General features: G+C 44.5%; 3 protein-coding genes across 3 annotated transcripts in view; 2 read left to right on the top strand and 1 right to left on the bottom strand.

Moving 5' to 3' along the window:
- Positions 1 to 337: 337 nt before the first annotated feature.
- On the bottom strand, positions 338 to 3,132 carry LOC141541278 (leukocyte immunoglobulin-like receptor subfamily A member 1). The gene is made up of 4 exons (XM_074265466.1): positions 3,099 to 3,132; positions 2,372 to 2,650; positions 1,088 to 1,182; positions 338 to 556 (listed from the first exon to the last, which is right to left on the bottom strand). Exons 1-4 carry the CDS (start codon positions 3,130 to 3,132, stop codon positions 338 to 340), a joined length of 627 nt encoding a protein of 208 aa, XP_074121567.1.
- An 8,738-nt stretch (positions 3,133 to 11,870) lies between these two features.
- Positions 11,871 to 12,630, top strand: LOC141551647 (transcription elongation factor A protein 1-like). The gene is made up of 2 exons (XM_074283522.1): positions 11,871 to 12,115; positions 12,150 to 12,630. Exons 1-2 carry the CDS (start codon positions 11,871 to 11,873, stop codon positions 12,628 to 12,630), a joined length of 726 nt encoding a protein of 241 aa, XP_074139623.1.
- Positions 12,631 to 15,406: 2,776 nt separating this feature from the next.
- The window catches only part of LOC141551652 (uncharacterized), a 67,870-nt gene continuing 65,058 nt past the window's right edge, over positions 15,407 to 18,218 (top strand). Inside the window, exon 1 of the mRNA XM_074283533.1 lies at positions 15,407 to 16,938. Within this exon, the coding sequence (XP_074139634.1) occupies positions 15,453 to 16,938 (1,486 nt within the window). The 5' untranslated portion in view covers positions 15,407 to 15,452. The remainder of the gene's footprint in view (positions 16,939 to 18,218) is intronic.

Raw genomic sequence — 18,218 nt, forward strand, 5'->3', positions numbered from 1 at the left:
AAGGTCAGCTTGGGTCCACAGAGTGGGCTTGGGGAGTGGTCCTGAGGAGAAGAGGATGCCAAAGGTCAAGGTCAGATGTCATTTCTAGGCCTCCTCCCTGCACACCCCCCCCCATTGAAGGTGTGGCAGAAATTTTGCCTTGCTTTTCACTTTCTGGTCTGCAGCCTGCTTGAGCTGGGAACACCTCTATTGTCTTGAGGCCCCAAGATGAGTCCATATAGAACCAGAGAAGGTTCTAGGGTCTCCCCTCCCCCAAACCATCCCTTCAATTATCCCTGGATTTTATGCTGTCTCCATAGCTCTGTGGGCCATCCTTTTATTGGATGGAATTGGAGAATTAGAGGGTTTTCATGTAGTCACCCAACACAGTCAGCTCCAGGGCATGGCTGGGATATGAGCCAGTATAGGGGGGTATCTTCTTGTAGTAAATACAGCTGTAGCTCCCACTGTCCTTGGTCCTCGCAGATGGAAGTGAGAAGCCAGCCTGTCTCCCTTCAGGCTTCTGTAGCTGTAAGGGCTCCAGGCTCTTTGCCTCCAGGAGGGCAACACTGTAGCTCTGAGAGGATGACAGTGATGGCAAGTGGCACCAGATGGTCACTCTTGTCTTTGCAGATATTGTTAAGCCAGATGTGGGTGAAATTTTGGGTCTGGGAAGGAGTTCTGTGAAAGGAGGAAGGAAGTTAGAGACCTGAGCTCTCACTGTCAGCCCTTCTCATCATTGTCTGAAACAGAGCTGAGTACGGGGACGTTGGGCTGAGGGTTCCTGGCCATGCCTCTGTGTCCAGTCCTGTTAATTGCTCAGTAACTCGTCTCCCAAGTCATCAGAAAGACTTTCTGGACCCAGGAAGGCTGTGAATGTACAGAGCCATGGGAGGAGCAGGGCATGGAAGAGGAGATCCCCCTTCTCTCCCTGAAGGTATCAAGCTCTGCTCCTCCAGCTGGGTCTGTATGCAGCATCCCTGGCAAATTCAGATCTTTTTCTCTTCTGTGTGATTTGGAAAGCTCTTTGTTCCTATTAGTTCCATGGTGGTGTGGGCTTGGGCCTGGGTAGGAAGGACCCCAGCTTCTCAGGAAGGACCATACCCACTTGCCCATCCTGCAGCATGTGACTGGTCCTTGCCCTGCTACCCCCTTGCCCAATCCTCAGTGAAGCCAGGACAGAGCTGGCAGAGCTGGGTGTGGCTGGGGGGGGGGGTGAAAAACTCATACAGGAGGCCAGGGGCTGCCTCTGGTCTCCTCTGAGTAGTTACATTTTTCTCTGATTCTCCTGCCATCACACTTCATCTATCAGCCAGCTCCTGCTCAGGGATGGAGGATCCCAAAGGATTCAGGAAGGCACAATCCTGCTAGCCTCAGGGGGCTCACAGTCTCAGGGATCACAGGGTTTGAGCTCAAATGACCCCATTGGAGAATCCTGCCCATGAGCTTCACACCATGGAAGTGGTAGCTCAACATGAGCAAAGTCAGGAATTGGGCTAGAGTCACCCAGCCAGAAATTGGGGAGGCAGGTGGTGAGCCCACTCTATCAGACTCCCAATATTAGGCACTTTCCTCCTTCAAGAGGCTGCCTTCTAACACAAGAGATGCGCGGCAGCCTGGAGTGCTGGGAATGGCCCCAGTGCTGGAGTGGGCACGAGAGAGAACTGAAGGCAGCATGCTGGGCCAGGACGTTGCCACGTGATGGCATCTGGACCGCATCCTGGGGCATCCAGAATCTGATCTGAGCTTTAAGCATGTAGGAAAGTGAAGGTGAAGTAGAAAGTATTTTATGTAAAGGCGTCACAGGCAGAGGCAACTGTGTTTGCAAAGGCAGAGTGATGGGACATGATGGGATATGGGTGAGCGTTCTGTCCAGGCCGATGGGAATGCAGGGAGGACAGAGAGGAACAATGAGAGACAAAACTGAACAGGAAGGCTGTTGGCAGGTTGGGCCATAGAAAAGCTGTGCACCTTCTCTAAAAGGCTGTTGTGTGTCCTCTGAGGGGGGAGCAATACAGCTCTCAGGGCTGCATCGCTAGGGGACAGTGAGTGAGTAGGGGAAGATCCCTGGTTTTGGAGCTGGGAGACATGGATTTGAATCCCGAATTTGCCTCCAAAGAACATTCTGACTTCTTCAAGTCATATTACCTCCTCTTCAGGCATTAGTTTCTCTATTTCTAAAAGAGAAATCATGGTCCAGGTGCTCTCCTGCCCACAGAGTTACTGAGGAGAAACATTTCAAAACCCAAAATGCAAGTTGTGGCTGGTAAAAGGAGGAAGATAGGAAAAACTGAGAGTTTGCCCCATTTATAATTTGACTCTTTAGAAAGGGAACTGTGTCTCCTCTTTCAGGTCTTACTCTAGAGAATGGTTTTATACCAGCCCCCCTCACCTGTCATCACCACCAGGGCCAGGGGGTCACTGAGCTCTGACCAGAAGGGCCCCTGCCCTGAGCGGCACCTGTAGCTTCTGGCATCATTGAAGTCATCCACACTCCTGAGCACAAAGTCTGCCTGTGACCACGAGTCATTTCTCTCCTCTCTGAGCTCTCCATCCATCCAGAGCTGGAATCTGTCACTTCCCAATAGGCCCTGGCACCTGAGGGTCACATTTACTCCTTGGTTGACCACAGGACTTGGGTCAGCCCAAAGGAAGGGCCTGGGAAGAGTGCCTGTGAAGGAAAAAAGGTTCTAGACTTTTTGGGATTTCTCTCATCCCATAAATCTTTCACTTCTGGACTCTGAAGCTTCTATCCTGGGAGTAGCTTTCTGAGTTCTTTTGGGACAAGACGTAAAAAAAGAACAGTGAGATATTGGGGGCAGGACTCACCCATTTGTGTCCTGGCTTCCCAGTATAGGCACAGTCCTGTAAGAGAAAGTCTGGTCACCGATGGTTCCCTCCATCTCACTCTGACTTCATCCCTGGCTCCTGTAAAGCCCCTGAAGTTCTAATTTACTTTGGTCAGAATATGAATGAGGAGCCATTTGAACAGAAACTGGGTCCTTCTTTACCCCTGGTGCTTCTGGGTTCTCCTTAGGTTATCTCCCTGTCTGTCAGGTCAACCGCCCGGGGTCTTGTCACAATATCCCTCCCTGCCCAGGTCTGATCCTGAGACTCACCAATGGAGATCAGGAATATCACTGTGGAGTCCATGGTGGGTCTTGGGTTCTGTCCAGGGCTGTGTAGCCTAAACTGTGCAGAGAGGAAAAGGCAGGCCAAATGGAGGCTGGCCCAGGATGTGGTGGCCAGCCCTGCTTCCTCACGCCCCCTTACCCCCGGCCACACAGTTTCCGCTCTTACACTCATGAAAGGGGCCATGGTCCTCCAAGTCGGAGTTCTGAGGGCATCAGGGTGGCTTATGGTAAATGGAGCCTGGCAAGGACTGGGGAAACTGATGGATATTTAGTATGAAAGACAACTGAAGGGGGTCTGGAGCCTCCACAAATGCCTCGCTGTTCCATGAAAGGGCCAGCATCCGCCTTACATAGCCTCTCCCTGAAATCCCCAAGACTGGACACAAAGGTTTAACACCACAGCTCCAGAACCTGACCTCAGACCCTTGGCTCAGAGGGAGGGTGAGTTCCGTGCATGGTATGATTTCTGTCTCAGTGTCATTTCCTGCTGTCTTGGTGTAAACATCATTATCCACATCACAAGCACAAGAACAAAGCAATAAGGATGGATGTCATTTCTCTAGCACTTTCATCTTGGCAGATATTTTACAACTATGTTCTCATTTGATCTTCACAACATCTTGGAAAGTAGAGTCTATATTTTCCCCATTTTACAGATGATAAAACTGAGGCAGAGTGAAGATTTTGGCCTCAATTTACACAGCTTGTAATGATCTATATTAAATTTTGAACTCAGTATTTCCTGATTTCCAGGAAGTTAAAATCATGAATCAGGCAAATAAGGTAGGAACCTGTTGCCCTTTATATCCAGGGAAATAAATGGCTCAGTAACAACATCTCCTGTAGGATGCCACAGCATGAAGGATATAAATTTTATTTTTAATTATAGCTTTTTATTTACAAGATATATGCAGGGGTAATTTTTCAGCACTTATCCTTGCAAAACCTTCTGTTCCAACTTTTCCCCTCCTTCCCCAAACCCCTTGCCCTAGATAAGAGGTAGACCAATACATGTTAAATATATTAAAGTATATGTTAAATACAATATATGTATACATATCTATACAGTTGTTTTGCTGCATAAGAAAAATGAGACTTAGAAATAAAGTAAAAATCACATCCCCTCCAACATTCAACATTATCTTTTCCTGACATCCTAGCCAATATGAGAAGTGTGTACTGGTATCCCAGAGTTGTCTTAATTTGCATTTCTTTGATTATTAATGATTTAGAGCATCTTTTCATATGGCTAGAAATAGTTTCTATTTTTTTCATCTAAAATGTATCTGTTCATATCCTTTGACCATTTATCAGTTGGAGAATGACTTGATTTCTTGTAAATTAGAGTTAATTCTCTATATATTTTAGAAATGAGGCCTTTTTCAGAACCTTGACTATAAAAAATGTTTTTCCAGTACATTGCTTCCCTTCTAATCTTGTCTCATTTAGTTTTGTTTGTACAAAAGAATTTTAATTTGATATAATCAAAATTTTCCATTTTGTGATCAATAATGATCTCTTTTGTCACAAATTCTTTCCTTTTCCACAGGTCTGAGAGTTAAACTATCCTAGGTTCTTCTAATTTATTTATAATCTCATTCTTTATGATTAGATCATGAATCCAGTTTGATCTTATCTTGATGTATGATGTTAAGTGTGGATCAATGCCCAGTTTCTGCCATACTAATTTCCAATTTTCCCAGCAGTTTTTGTCAAACAATGAATTCTTATCCCCAAAGCTGGGGCCTTTGGGTTTGTCAAACACTAGATTACTATAGTTATTCACTATTTTGTCCATAAACCTAACCTATTCCATCGATCAATGAATCTATATCTTAGGCAATACCAAATGGTTTTGGTGACCGCTGCTTTATAATGTAGTTTTATATCTGGTACAGCTAGGCCGCCTTTATTTGATTTTTTTTCATTAGTTCCCCTTGAAAGTGTTGATTTCTTGTTCCTTTGGATGATTTTTGTTGTTCTTTTTTCTAGGTCATCAAAATAGTTTTTTGGGAGTCTGATTTGTATAATCCTAAATAACTAGATTATTTTAGGTAGTATTGTCATCTTTATTATCTTCCCTTGACTTCTGCAAGAAGGTCTTTTTTTCCTAATAATTCCATGGGTTGGGTGTGGTTAGAGAGAAACACAGTTTCTGAGGAAGGGTCCTACCCATTTCTCTTACTGTTGCATGGCGATTGATCCTTGTTGTGCTACTCCTTGTCCATCCCTTTTTGTAACCAGAGCAGAGGTGGCAGAGCTGTGTGGCTCAGGATGGTGAGGGCAGACACCAGTAAGGAGTATGGAACCAGTATCCCTCTGGTTTGATTTATGAAGAATTACATATTCTCTGATTCTCCTGTCCCCACTCATCATCTATGAGCCATCTTTGGCTCCATGATGGAAAAGCCCCAATATTTAGGGAATGCACTATTCCTGCTACCATCAGGGATTCACAGTCCCAGTGATCACAGGGGCTGAACTCAAACAGCCCCATTGGAGAATTCTGCCCATGAGCTTCATGCCACACACAATGGAGAACTGATGACTTTGGAGGATAAGGCATCACTCTCTCTTAGTAAAAGTCTGTTAATGCCAGAATAGGACTTCCAGAGGGCACAAAGAAAAAATCAAGGATAGAAGGCTATGACTTAAGGGCTCTGAAGTTAAAACAGTTAAGCAGGATAGAAGAAAGTCCAGAGAGTAGAGAGCTTTGACCTGGGCAGTGCATGGTTCAGAATCCTGAGTAAAAGCCCTGTGCAGTGCATAATTAGCTCTTTAGCTCAGTAAAAGTAATATTGCAAATTTTCATTCTATGTAGATGGAAAAAAGATGAATACACATTTGCAGTATGGATGAGAGGGTCACTGGTCATGTCCGATGCACAGTCAATCTTAAACATTGACAAGACTTTGAGTTCCTTACTAGGAATTCAAAGAAATAACAATTTGAATTTGAAAATTGAAAGAATTTGGGACGGATAACAAAGAGCTTCCATTCCCTCATGTTAGACAACAGATAATTGGGAAGTGTTTATGCAGAATAAATATATTCAGGCTCAGTAGAAAATAAATATACATGTGTGGGTAGAGATTTCATCTTCACAATGATATGTGAACAGAGTCTTCAATGAATGCGAGGTCTCTGTGAGGCAAAGGTCAATGGGGAAGAACATTATAAATATGGGAAATGGCCCAAACAAAGTATATCTCAATGTAGATCCAGGTCTATGTGTATACATGCACACATGTCACAGAACAGTGAATAGATCAAAGTCCATTTTTCATCTAACCATTTTGTGATTTTAGTGCATGAATAGTGAAGTGTGAACAATGTGGTGACACAAATTTCCAAACATTGCTGAGATCAGTCACGTGGATTTTAAGAAGAGGTATTCCAAACTTAGGCTGAAATGTGCTACTGTGCCATACTTGTTTCATGCCATTGTGCCACCAAGCTGCCCCTTATTTCATGCCAGAATCAAAGTATCTTGCTGAGTGGGGAGTGTGATCCTATCAGAAGAACATGAAGAAATGAGGGAAAATTCTGTGTGTGGTGATGTGAATGATTATTGATCATAGATCTCCTGATGGAAGCAAGGTCACTGCTGATCTTATTCCAATACCTTCATGTTATCAATGAGGAAACTGGTGTTGAGGATATATCAGTACTATATTCAGTGTTAGAAAATGGAATATCATTTCCTCTGAGGACAGATTAAAAGAAGTGAGATACATTTAGCTTGCTATCTTTATCTTTAACATAGATTTTAAAAATCTTTTTGAGTTTTTGCATCTTTAGAATTTCTTTCAGAAATTCTTAAGCGCCTTTGATATTTCTTAAGCATTTTTCATAAAATCACTGATATTTTAATGGAAAAAGAGAAAAAAGAAGTAATGTATTAAACCCAGTCAATACTATGTAGATACATGAAAATATGTGCAATGTATCAAATTTATGGAGTTCATCTTTGCAGGGAAATGGGCTAGGAATATCTGCTCGACCTTTACCTGAGTATTTTTGAACTAGAATAATAATTGGGAAAAGGAAAAAGATGGTAAAAATGAAATTAATTGAGGAAGGTTAATGCTTTGGTGAGTAGTAAAGAAGGACAATTAATTTTGGTTGAGAAAATTATTTGGTTATTGTGAATCTCAAAGGAGTAGAAGGTGATTCTAAAATTGAAAGAAGAGAGAAAGGAATATTCCAAGTCTGTAAGTATAACCAGAGCATTTGAGAGATATAACAGAGATATAATTTAGAGTTCTATTGTTCATGATTCCCCATGAGTGTGTCTCCATATTATCATGGATATCAAATAGCCAGGGAAATTAACTTTATGGAAAATGTTTTTGTTCAAGTGAAAGAATATTAATATTTGGCACATATATCACTGCCTCAAATGTCTTTGGCATAGACTCTTATCTGTATAAATAGAGTCTAATGTAAAGTTTAGAGAACCCATATCCCAAAAGGTGTAACAGTGTTTCCAATTACTAGAAATATGTAAATTTTTCCATTTGAAAAATTTTCTTTAGTTATTCTGTAACTTTTCTTCCTGGGCATTGAAGAGTCTTGATGCTCTCCTTCCTCAGTGCTCCTTGGTGAGTAGTGAGTTCCAATAATCACTGTCACTTTTCATCCTGGTCACTACTATTCCCAGGATACTTGTAGAATGTGAAAAAGTCCAAATTTGGTATTATGGCATCTTGTGGCCAAGAGCAATGCATTTAGATTTTTTTTTTATTTCAACTGCTCTTTGGTTTACGAGATACCTATATATCTGGGGCAAATGATTTATTCTCTCTAAACCTTGATTGCCTGTTCTTTAAAATAAAGCAATTAAAGTATATGGACTAAATTAATCTATGAATCATTGAAACATACTGGAGTATTTCTTAATTTTAAAAGTAAAATTATACAATAATCAGTTAAAATTCCTAAGAAGAAGATTAAAAAAATTTAACAATGTCTAAAGTAGGGCAAGCAGGATGATGAAAGGTCCTGAGACCATAAAAGAAGAAGGTTGAAGGAGATAGAGATATTTAGTCTGGAGAAGAAAATAAACAGGACAGATATGAAAGCTATCAGGTAATAGAAGAGGATGGATTGGAATCATTCTGTTTGATCTCAGGGGACTGAATTAGAAACAATAAAAATCCTAAAAAAGATTTTAGCCTAAGAGAAGGGAAAAACTTCCTACCTGTCGGGGGCCAGAACTCTGAAGAAGTATACTTGAAACAAGGTATTAACTCAGTGGAATGGACAAAATGATTGTTCTCTAGTTCACACATATATTTACTACTTAATATGGGAAATGGAGATGCCTCTCATCTCTCTTTCTGTCTCTAAGATGCCATTTTCTGTCTACCTCTCTGCATCTGTGTCTTTGACTCTCTTGTTCAAGCATTCAGTGGCACACGACCTGAAGGTCATTCACAATGATAAAAATGATATCTCCTTGAAAGTAAAAGGCACATCCCAGTGTTGTGTCTTTTTTTCTCCGCCTTTCTTTCCCCTTTAAGCTCCTCTTTTTACTCCATTCTGAAAAGGGGAGAACTCCTTCAAACCAGGCATCTTCAAGGCAACAGAAATTTTAGCATTTTCCTTTTTAAGAATTACTGACTTTAAATGTCTTCTTGGTATGGTAGCTGTGAGACGAACTAGAGCAAGGTCTCTAGGGGATAAAACATATACATATATGTATACATTTGTAATGCATAAAAATGCTGAAGATTTTTGTGGATTTATTTTGTATCCTGCCACTTTGCTAAAGTTATGAATTATTTCTAATAGCTTTTTAGCCAAATCTTTGGGGTTCTCTAAGGATACCATCATATCATTTGCAAAGAGTGATAGTTTGCTTTCTTCATTACTTACTCTAATTCCTTTAATCTCTTTCTCAACTCTTATTGCCGAGGCTAGAGTTTCTAATACAATATTGAATAGCAATGGTGATAGTGGGCAACCTTGTTTCACTCCTGATCTTACTGGGAAAGGTTCCAGTTTATCACAATTACTTATGCTGTTTACTGCTGGTTTTAAATATATGCTCCTGATTATTTTGAGGAACAGTCCATTTATTCCTATACTCTCAAGTGTTTTTAGTAGGAATGGATGTTGGATTTTATCAAATGTTTTTTCTGCATCTATTAAGATGACCATATGGTTTTTGTTAATTTGATTATTGATATAGTCAATTATGCTAATATTTTTTTTAATATTGAACCAGCCCTGCATTCCCGGTATAAATCCCACTTGGTCATCGTGTATTATCCTAGGGATGATTTTCTGTAGTCTTTTTGCTCATATTTTATTTAACATTTTAGCTACAATATTCATTAGGGAGATTGGTCTCTAATTTTCTTTCTCTGTTTTCAACCTCCCTGGTTTAGGGATCACTATCCTGGGGATTTTTTCTGAGAGCTGTTAATAGCTTGTCCTATGTCTTTTTCTGAAATGGGACTATTAAGATTATTTACTTCTTCCTCTATTAATTTGGGCAAGTTGTATTTTTGAAGGTATTCTGCCATTTCATTTAAGTTATCGAATTTATTGGCACAAAATTGGGCAAAGTAACTCCTAATTATTATTATAATTTCCTCTTCTTTAGTGGCAAATTCTCCCTTTTCATTTTTAAGACTAACAATTTGTTTTTCCTCTTTCCTTTTTTCATCAGATTTCCTAAGGCTTTGTCTATTTTGTTGGTTTTCTCATAGAACCAACTCAGGTTTATTAATTAATTCAATAATTTTTTTTTAACTTTCCATTTTATTAATCTCTCCTTTTATTTTTACAATTTGAAATTTTGTGTTTGTCTGGGAGTTTTAAATTTGTTCCTTTTCTAGCATTTTTAGTTGTAAGCCCAATTCATTTACCTTCTCTTTCTCTGTTTGATGCAGGTAGGCCTGTAGAGATATAAAATTTCCCCTTATTACTGCTTTGGCTGTACCCCACAGCTTGCCACAAAAAGCCATTGTTTATCTGAGATGCCTCTGGGAGGGGAGGGGAGGGGGCACGGGTGGGGGAATGCTGGCAGAAATTGTGCTACACTTCAATAAAATGTCCTTGCAAAAACTCTCCTGGCTTTGTTCGTGTTTCTCTTTCGCGTATTCTTGGTTTCATTATGGCTAGGGATGAGCTTTGCCATCTGTGTCACTTCCACATACTACAATGGGACAGCAGGTGGCACTGGCAACCAAGGGGAGACTATCCTGAGGGGGGGGAAGGTAGGATTTTTGAGTAACTCCTGTCCCACGTGCCAGGCCCCAACTCCACCGAGATTTCAGAGCTTCGCAAAAAAGACAATGCATTCAGGGAGGACCCAGCCTTGACTGACCTCTTAACTGCCGTGCACCTCACTTTCCTCATCTGGCCAGTGCCGGGAAAGTAGCCCCTGCCTCAGAAGCTTGCTTTGAAGAGCAAATGAAACAATGGCAATCAGTAAGCCTCAGACTCTGGCAGCTGAGAAGGTGGTGCTTAGTGTTCCCAGATTTCCACTCTTCTTTCCTCCCTCCCTCTCAGGGTCTCTCTCTGCCTCTCTTGGTGGCCCTCTTTGTCTCTCTTTCTGTCTCTGTTTAAGCGGAGGACTGTGTGTCTAGTTTCCCAAAACAGGAGCCTACTCTAGGCCACAGGAAAAGTGGCTGGGAAGGATATAGAACACAAGATGATTGGAATGGGCCAGAACTCTGGAGAAGTGTACTTGAAACAAAGATTCTTACAAAAGGAGTTAACATTCAGAAGAAGATGGGTATCTAGTTTAGCATGGTGATAAACAGTTCTCTAGTTCAGTATGATTGAATGAATCTTATGACATATAATGGTTTCCTGGTGATATAATGATAGGCTTATACTCAGTATGATGAATGGATTAAATTGTAATAGAGTATTTAAGAGGTCAGACAATGCAGTGGCCTCTCAGTCAGAGAGGTCACAGAACAATTGCCTCTCAGTCTCCTTGTATCATCCTGTCACAAGAGATGTATTCCAGCAGCCACTGTCAGGTGACTCCAGTGTATTCCAACAAATGATGAATTGTGATTTATTTATTTTCCATGATTAGCAAGGTATGCATAAATGACTGACAGATTCACGAGCAACTATCCTTTCTTGATACCATGTTAGCCCATAAATTCAAAAGAATAATAAAATGAAAGAAATGTTTTGGGGCTACTTCCAAATCAGGATTCATCTATGTTGACTTTCCTTTTGCCCTTTAACTGATCCCAATCAAATCCCATAATACCCACAAAACCCTTCCATTGTTTATCAAAATTGAGAGAAACTCCTGATGCCCTCTACCCTTTACCTCACAGTCTAGTGGGCCTTTCCAGAGAGAAGACATCACCAGTATGGTTGATTCTAGAGAAAGACATGCAGGCTGGGGGCAGCAACCTCAGTCCCTTTCCAGGAAGGGAAGCAAGAAGATAGTACCTTCAAGTATACTTCTCCAAAGTCCAGCCCGCTCCATCCGCTGTCTTTGCCTGGGAGGAGCAGTCCCCCGCGCCTGAGAGGAGCAGTCCCCAAGCCCGGTCTTTATTTGTGGCTGAGAGGGCCCTGGGCCTTGGTTCTCGGTGGGTGTCTCTTCTTGACATCCTGGGACTGCTGCACCTCTCCCACGCTTTCTCTTTTGACATCACCCTCTTGCTCCCGCTTGTCCCGTGTCCCATCCCCTCGGGGTGTGGGCGAGAGTGGGGTTGGAAAAGCACCCGAGCCATGGAGGTGGAGATCCTTCCCACATCCAAGAAGATAGATAAGATGGTGCAGAACAAGAACGCGGCCGGGGCCCTGGATTTACTAAAGGAACTTCAAGACGTTCCCATGACTCTGGAATTATTGAGGTCCACAAAAATTGGAATATCGGTAAATACTGTGCGCAAGCAGAGCACAGATGAAGAAGTCACATCATTAGCCAAGTCTCTCGTCACACGCTGGAAGAAGTCGGTCTCTGGGCCCTCCAAGACTGAAGAAACCAAAAAAGGGACCTGCTCACTCTTCCCAATGCAGGCCTGAGGCAAAACCAGAAAGGAGCTGCAGGAGCAAAGCAAAGGAAGAGACAAAGGCTTCTGATTCCTTCATTAAAGCTTTCCCCCGGGCACCAAGCACTTCAGGTTCGGTTCCAATCAAGTGCCGAGAGTTGCTTGCTGCAGCCCTCAGAACTGGAGGTGACTACTTCGCTATTGGCGCCGATGTAGAAGAACTGGGCGCTCAGATTGAGGAAGCTGCATATCAGGAGTTACGGAACAGGGACATGAAGTATCAAAACAGGCTACGAAGGAGAACAGCAAATCTCAAGGATGCAAAGAAGCCAAACTTAAGGAAAAACGTACTGTGTGGGAACATACCTCCAGATTCCTTTGCTAGAATGACTGCAGTCGAAATGGCTAGTGAGGAACTTAAAGAGATGCGCAGAAACCTGACCAAAGAAGCTATTAGAATACATCAAATGGCCCGGACGGGTGGGACCCAAACGGACCTATTTCGATGTGGCAAATGTAACAAGAAGAACGGTACCTAGACCCAGTTTCACACCCTAAGTCCTTATGAACCTATGACAACATATGTTTTCTGTAACGAATGTGGAAATAGATGGAAGTTGGTTTAGAAGAAGAAATTCGCCAGATACCTGGACACTTACAAAGGAAGATTTTGAATTAGCTTTAAAAACTAAGTCAAGAATCTAGTTTCCCTGCAACTGAGATTTTGTAAAGCAGAAAAAATCCTCCGGGTTAGTTTTTGTTTTTGTTTTTGTATTCTCTTGAAAACATTCTTAGAGAGTTAGTGTTAGGTGAGATAGTGTGTGGTGTATGGTGTATGTTTAATCCTTTTTTTTCCCATTTTGATAACGAAGTCAACATTAAAGTTTTATCAATTTCAACTGTTGGTAACATTTCTTTTTCTTCCAAATGGGAAATGAACTTTAACTTTTTTTTTTTTTTAATCTGAAACATACACAAAAACTCTGTTCATGTGAAAGTGGAATTTGCATTTGTTTCTATACTGCCATGTTCCTACTTTGTTAAAGGAGAAGAAAGATTAGTGTAATTTTGGGATTGCCAAATGTAGTGTGGTAAAGAAATCCTATTTGGACAGCTGATCTAGTTTGTAGATACCATTTTCAATGAGTCTCTCCCATTGATCATTAGGACTGTTAATAAGCCTTAGTGATTAGATATCCTTTTGCATCTGTGACTAACTGTGACCAATTGCAATTCTTGTACTTCTTAACTCTAAATTGGTGCTCTTAATAGATCTTCCATGGGGGAAATTGATTTTAAATAAATTGTTGTTAAAAGTGATCAATTGTTCTTTTTTCTTTGTTTGGTAGCAGATTTTAAATTCAAATTTTAAATTTAAATTTAAAAAATTTAAATTTAAACTTCAAAAATCCTTAATCTTGTTTTCTGTGTGATTTTGGGCAAGTCAATGAATTTCTCTTAGCTACAATTTTTTGAACAGTGAAAGGAAGAATAATAACGGCACTTACCTCCCAACATACTTCTAAAGGTCAAATGCTGTATTTTAAAGCTCTTAGAACACGTATAGCACATAGTCAGCACAAAATAAAAGTATGGTTTCTTCCCTTTATCTTGTTTGATTTTGGACATGTTTCCTTTAAAAAAAAGGGGTACAAGTTGTCACAGACTCTTATCTGTGGGAATCTGTAGAGCTCCAGTAGTGTCCCTATCTGGACAGAAAGAGCAGACATGGCTCCTCCAATAATAGCTATTACCTTGTCCTGCCTCTCACAGCTAAAATTTGGAGTGGAGGTCAGGCCCTGACCTGACAGCCACTGCAGGGAGCTCTCCAATGTCCTGGAATGCTTATAGTAGGTGTTGTAGATGTGAAACAACTGGGTAATGTTAGGGAACAGCCGAGGGTCTCTGTAGATCTACTCCACACCAAACAACAGGGCCAGAACCTGCAGGTAATTTTTGTACAGCCACCTGCAGGAGTGGGGAGCAGATCAGAAGCTAGCAACAAGTTCCATAGAACTCATGAACTTCAAAGAGACTCATTCTAAGATTAGATTATAGGGTCCAGAGCTCAGGCAGCCTGATATGTATCACAAACACCTCCTTTTTACATCAATTACCCCCTTCATTATTAACACTCTTGAATGTTTGAGTGTAGATAAGTGGTGGGGTAATTCTTGGCAATGTCTCTGGCAGGTACTAAGTACATAACAAATGCTTATTGACTGACTGATCACCTGGGAGATCTGAGGAACTGACCCAGAAATCAGCATGAGTAACAAGGAAACTTTCTTAAAGAGCTCAATTAGAATTTCATCACAATGGGGCCCATTTTTAGAAAACAGTCTTCTGTTTCTGTTCAAGGAAACTGTTTAGAGAGCATTGACAAGGTTATGAAAAGCTTGTGATTTTAGGAGATCACTGAACTTTTAAAAACTGTTCAGGTCATATGTCCTTGTTTTTCTCTGGAAAAAGAATTGGATCTAGAGGAATGGGAATTAGTAGGGAGAGGAATTAAGTGAACACTACAATTCCAAACCAAACTTAATTTCCAAAGATACACTTCATACCTACAATTTCATCCAAGTGCTTTAGTAATGTTAGATGAAAGAAAAAGAAGATGAGACTATTGTAGGATTTTAAAACTTGCAGGAATTTATTGGATTTCTGGCACATGAACTAATGGACAATGGGCTTATGGACATGTATAAATTCTCAATTGATGATTATTTCATCATGTTATTTGTTACATCACTTCTAGCATGTGTTATAATACAATGCCTTCATGTAATTTCTGAAATTATAGGTAATACCTCCCATATTGATGGATTTAGGTTTCAAAGTCATGACCACCCTATGCTCTAAATCAAAAGAAAAGGGGAGATGTTAGGTCCTTAGTAGGAGCTAAGTCGGTCCTTAACAATTCTCTAGCTCAGGGTTCACATCTTTACTTCACACCTTGAAAAGGAGTTTACACCTTTAGACTTGTGAAAAGGAGTTTAGCCCTTTAAAAGGAGCAAGCTCATTGGTTGTAGGAGTTCCCACAGGCCCCTGGGAGTACCCACAATGCCATTCTCTGGGAGGATAAAAGGAGAAGGCAGTTGGTAAGGAAGCAGTCTGGAGTGGGTTAAGGACAAGACTTCCCAGGAAAACTTCAGGGAAGCTCGAGGAGATTCAGAGCCAGGATTGAGGAAGAAGAGGATTCCAGATTCAACCTCTGCTCTGGCTGGAGGCTCCAGAAGAAGCCTGCTCGGGGAGAAAAGTATTTCAAGAAAAGAAACCTCCTCCCAGAGAAGGATTTTAATTGACGGACAAGAGAACACTACAGACCGGCCCTAAGGAGGACGGGGCCAGTCCAGCAGCGATGCTCACTCCCGCAGCCCCTCTAGGCCCTCAGGCGGCCATGCCCTTGGCCGAGAAGGCCCCAGGCCCCAGTGCCGCGGGGCAGGACCGCCCCTCCCGGGGGCCCCACAGGGAAGGCGTCGGAGCTGAGAACCAGCCCCCGATGGGCTGTGCTCCTGACGCCCCGCAGGGCGCGGATCCCGGCCCTTCTCCTGTCTGGGCCCATCCCTCCTCGCCGAAGCAGCCCTCGGCGGCGGGGCCCCAGCAGCCTCCCCTGGAGAACTGCGGCGCCGCTTGCTCCGGAACGCTCCAGGTCGTCCTCTGCAACCATTCCCTGTGGCTCACGTTCCATCGGCAGCAGAACGAAATGCGCCTCAGCAGGCCGGGCCGGGCCATGTTCCCCTTCCTGGCTTACCACATCCGGGGCATGGACCCCCGGGCCCGCTACCGCGTCTTTGTGGACATGGTGCGCGTCGACCAGCATCACTGGCGCTATGAGGAGGCCGGGTGGGCTCCGGGTGGAGTCGAAGAGAGCCACGTTCCCGGGAACCAGGTGTATGCGCACCCAGACTCCCCCAACACGGGCGCGCACTGGATGGGGCGCGAGATCGCCTTTAAAATGCTCAAGCTCAGCAACGAGGAGCCCGCTGGCCGGAGCGCGCCGCGCGCCCTCCGGCTCCGGTCTCAGCACCGGTACCGGCCCCGGCTCCACGTGGAAGAAGTCGCCTGTGGAGACCAGGAAGCGCCGGGCGCCCCCTCCCGGAGCCACGTCTTCAGCTTCCCCGAGACCGAGTTCATTGCCGTGACTGCTTATCGCAACCGGGAGCTCATCCGCCTCAAAATCGAGCACAATCCCTATGCCAGGGCCTTCCGCACAGACGCGCCCTCGGCAGGAGCCTTGAGCGCCGGGCAGCCGCCGGGACCAGCCGCCGCCGCCCCCTCCTCAGAGGCGGCTCCGGACCCCGCCGGCCAACGGCCAGTGCCCCGAGAGCGCCAGGCCCGGGACCGGGAAATCTGGCCTGGCGGCACCCTGACGGACTCGGAAGCTGCAGCCCCGGGGGAAAGGGCCCCCAAGAAGAGGCGTCTGTCTCCTGGGCCTTCAGGCAGCCCCGCCATGTCCTCAGCGAGGCCCCAGCGAGCAGCCCAGGCCCAGCGGCTGCCGGCTCCAGAAGCCAGCGCCAAAGCCTCCCCAGCAGCAGCTGCTGAGCGCCCTGGCGGCCTGCTGGGGACAGAAGAGGCCGCTGTGCAGGGGGGGAACAGCGCGATCCCCGCGGCCTGCTGGGCCATGCAGCAGCCCCAGCAGCCCCTGCACTGGGGCTTGGACTGCACTCCCAGCAGCCTGCAGACCTCCACTGCTCCACTTGCCGCGTCTTATGGCTTCGGTCTAGAGGGTCTGCTCGACCTCCTGCAGGAGCCCACATTGCCGGCAGAACCCTCCCAGGACAGCGGTGGGGACAGCCGCCCATCTCTACCTCTGCACCCTGTCCCTGGAGCCCACGGAGAGCCAAGTGTTGAAGAGCAAATCTGGCTCCTTCTGAGCCAAATAGAGCTGGAAGAGGCAGCCCTGGCTGAGGGAGCTCCCAAGAGGAGACGTTTATCTCCTGCTCCTTCAGGCAGCCAGGCAACGGGTTCAGGGAGGTCCGATGGAGAAGCCCAGGACCCGCTTCTGACAGCTGCAGCGGGCAGCCCCTCCACCTTCTCAGAAGCAGCTTCTGAGGGCCCTGGCCACCTGCTGGGTGTGCAAGAGGCTCCTATCCTGGAAAACAGCAGCGGGATCCCTGTCCTCTGGAGTGCCCCCCAGCAGCCCCAGCCATCCTTGCATTCTTTCTTTTACTCCCCTCCCAGCAGCAGCCACAGCAGGAGTCTGCCAAGCTTGGAAGATGTGGCCATGGGGCCCCCCACTTCTCCACTTGCCATGCCTCATGAGCCCAGTCCCGAGGAGGCTCTCTTCTCCCTACTGGAGGCATCCGGCTTCCTTTCAGAAAACCCCCAGGGGACCAGGAGCGACTGTCTCCCCTCTGGTCCTTCCCAGCCAATGCATCCTGCCCCTGGAGCCCAAGAGGCCCAAAGTCTGCAACAGGAAATCTGGACGTCTCTCACAGAGACAGTCTCGGAAGATTCGCCCCAGGATCCAAGAATTTTGGAGAAGACACCTTTGTCTCCCAAGAATGACAGTGGCCAGGACCCCTCTTTCCTCATCCCAGACTTTTCCTGGGATTCCCTCTTCTTGGAATGAGCAGCCCCTTGGAGACCTAGAACATTGAGAAGCTCACAGAAGCACACACAGACACATGCTGCCATGCATCCATGCTCAGATGCACACCCACTCACACTAACCCACTCACAGACACAAGGAGACACTCACACATGTTAAGGGCAGCCAGCAAAGAAGCATTCCTTTGGACTCCAACTGCAGGGGATGGGGGAGAGTGAGGAGGGCTTACCCAGTGCAATGGACAGTAGAGCAGATGGGCAAGGTCGGACTCAATCCGCCTTGTCTAATGATGTTCTGCCCAGAGGAGAGGACCATCTAGGAGAAAAAGAATCCCTTTTCTCTTATTGGTCCTGCCTGTAAGTGTTATGCTTTGGTCTGGTAGATAGGAGGCCCACAATGCCTCTATGCACAGACAATTTTGCCACATGAACCCTTGAAAAACCTTGTGTTTCAATTTCTTCCCTTTCCCCTCACTCCCTCCACATATGACCAGTTAAGCAATATATATGAAACATATTGTGAAATGGATGTTAAATCCAAGATATGCACACATATGCATTAAATCATCTCACT

Source organism: Sminthopsis crassicaudata, chromosome 1, assembly GCF_048593235.1.
Source record: "Sminthopsis crassicaudata isolate SCR6 chromosome 1, ASM4859323v1, whole genome shotgun sequence".
Classification (NCBI taxonomy): Eukaryota; Metazoa; Chordata; class Mammalia; order Dasyuromorphia; family Dasyuridae; genus Sminthopsis; species Sminthopsis crassicaudata.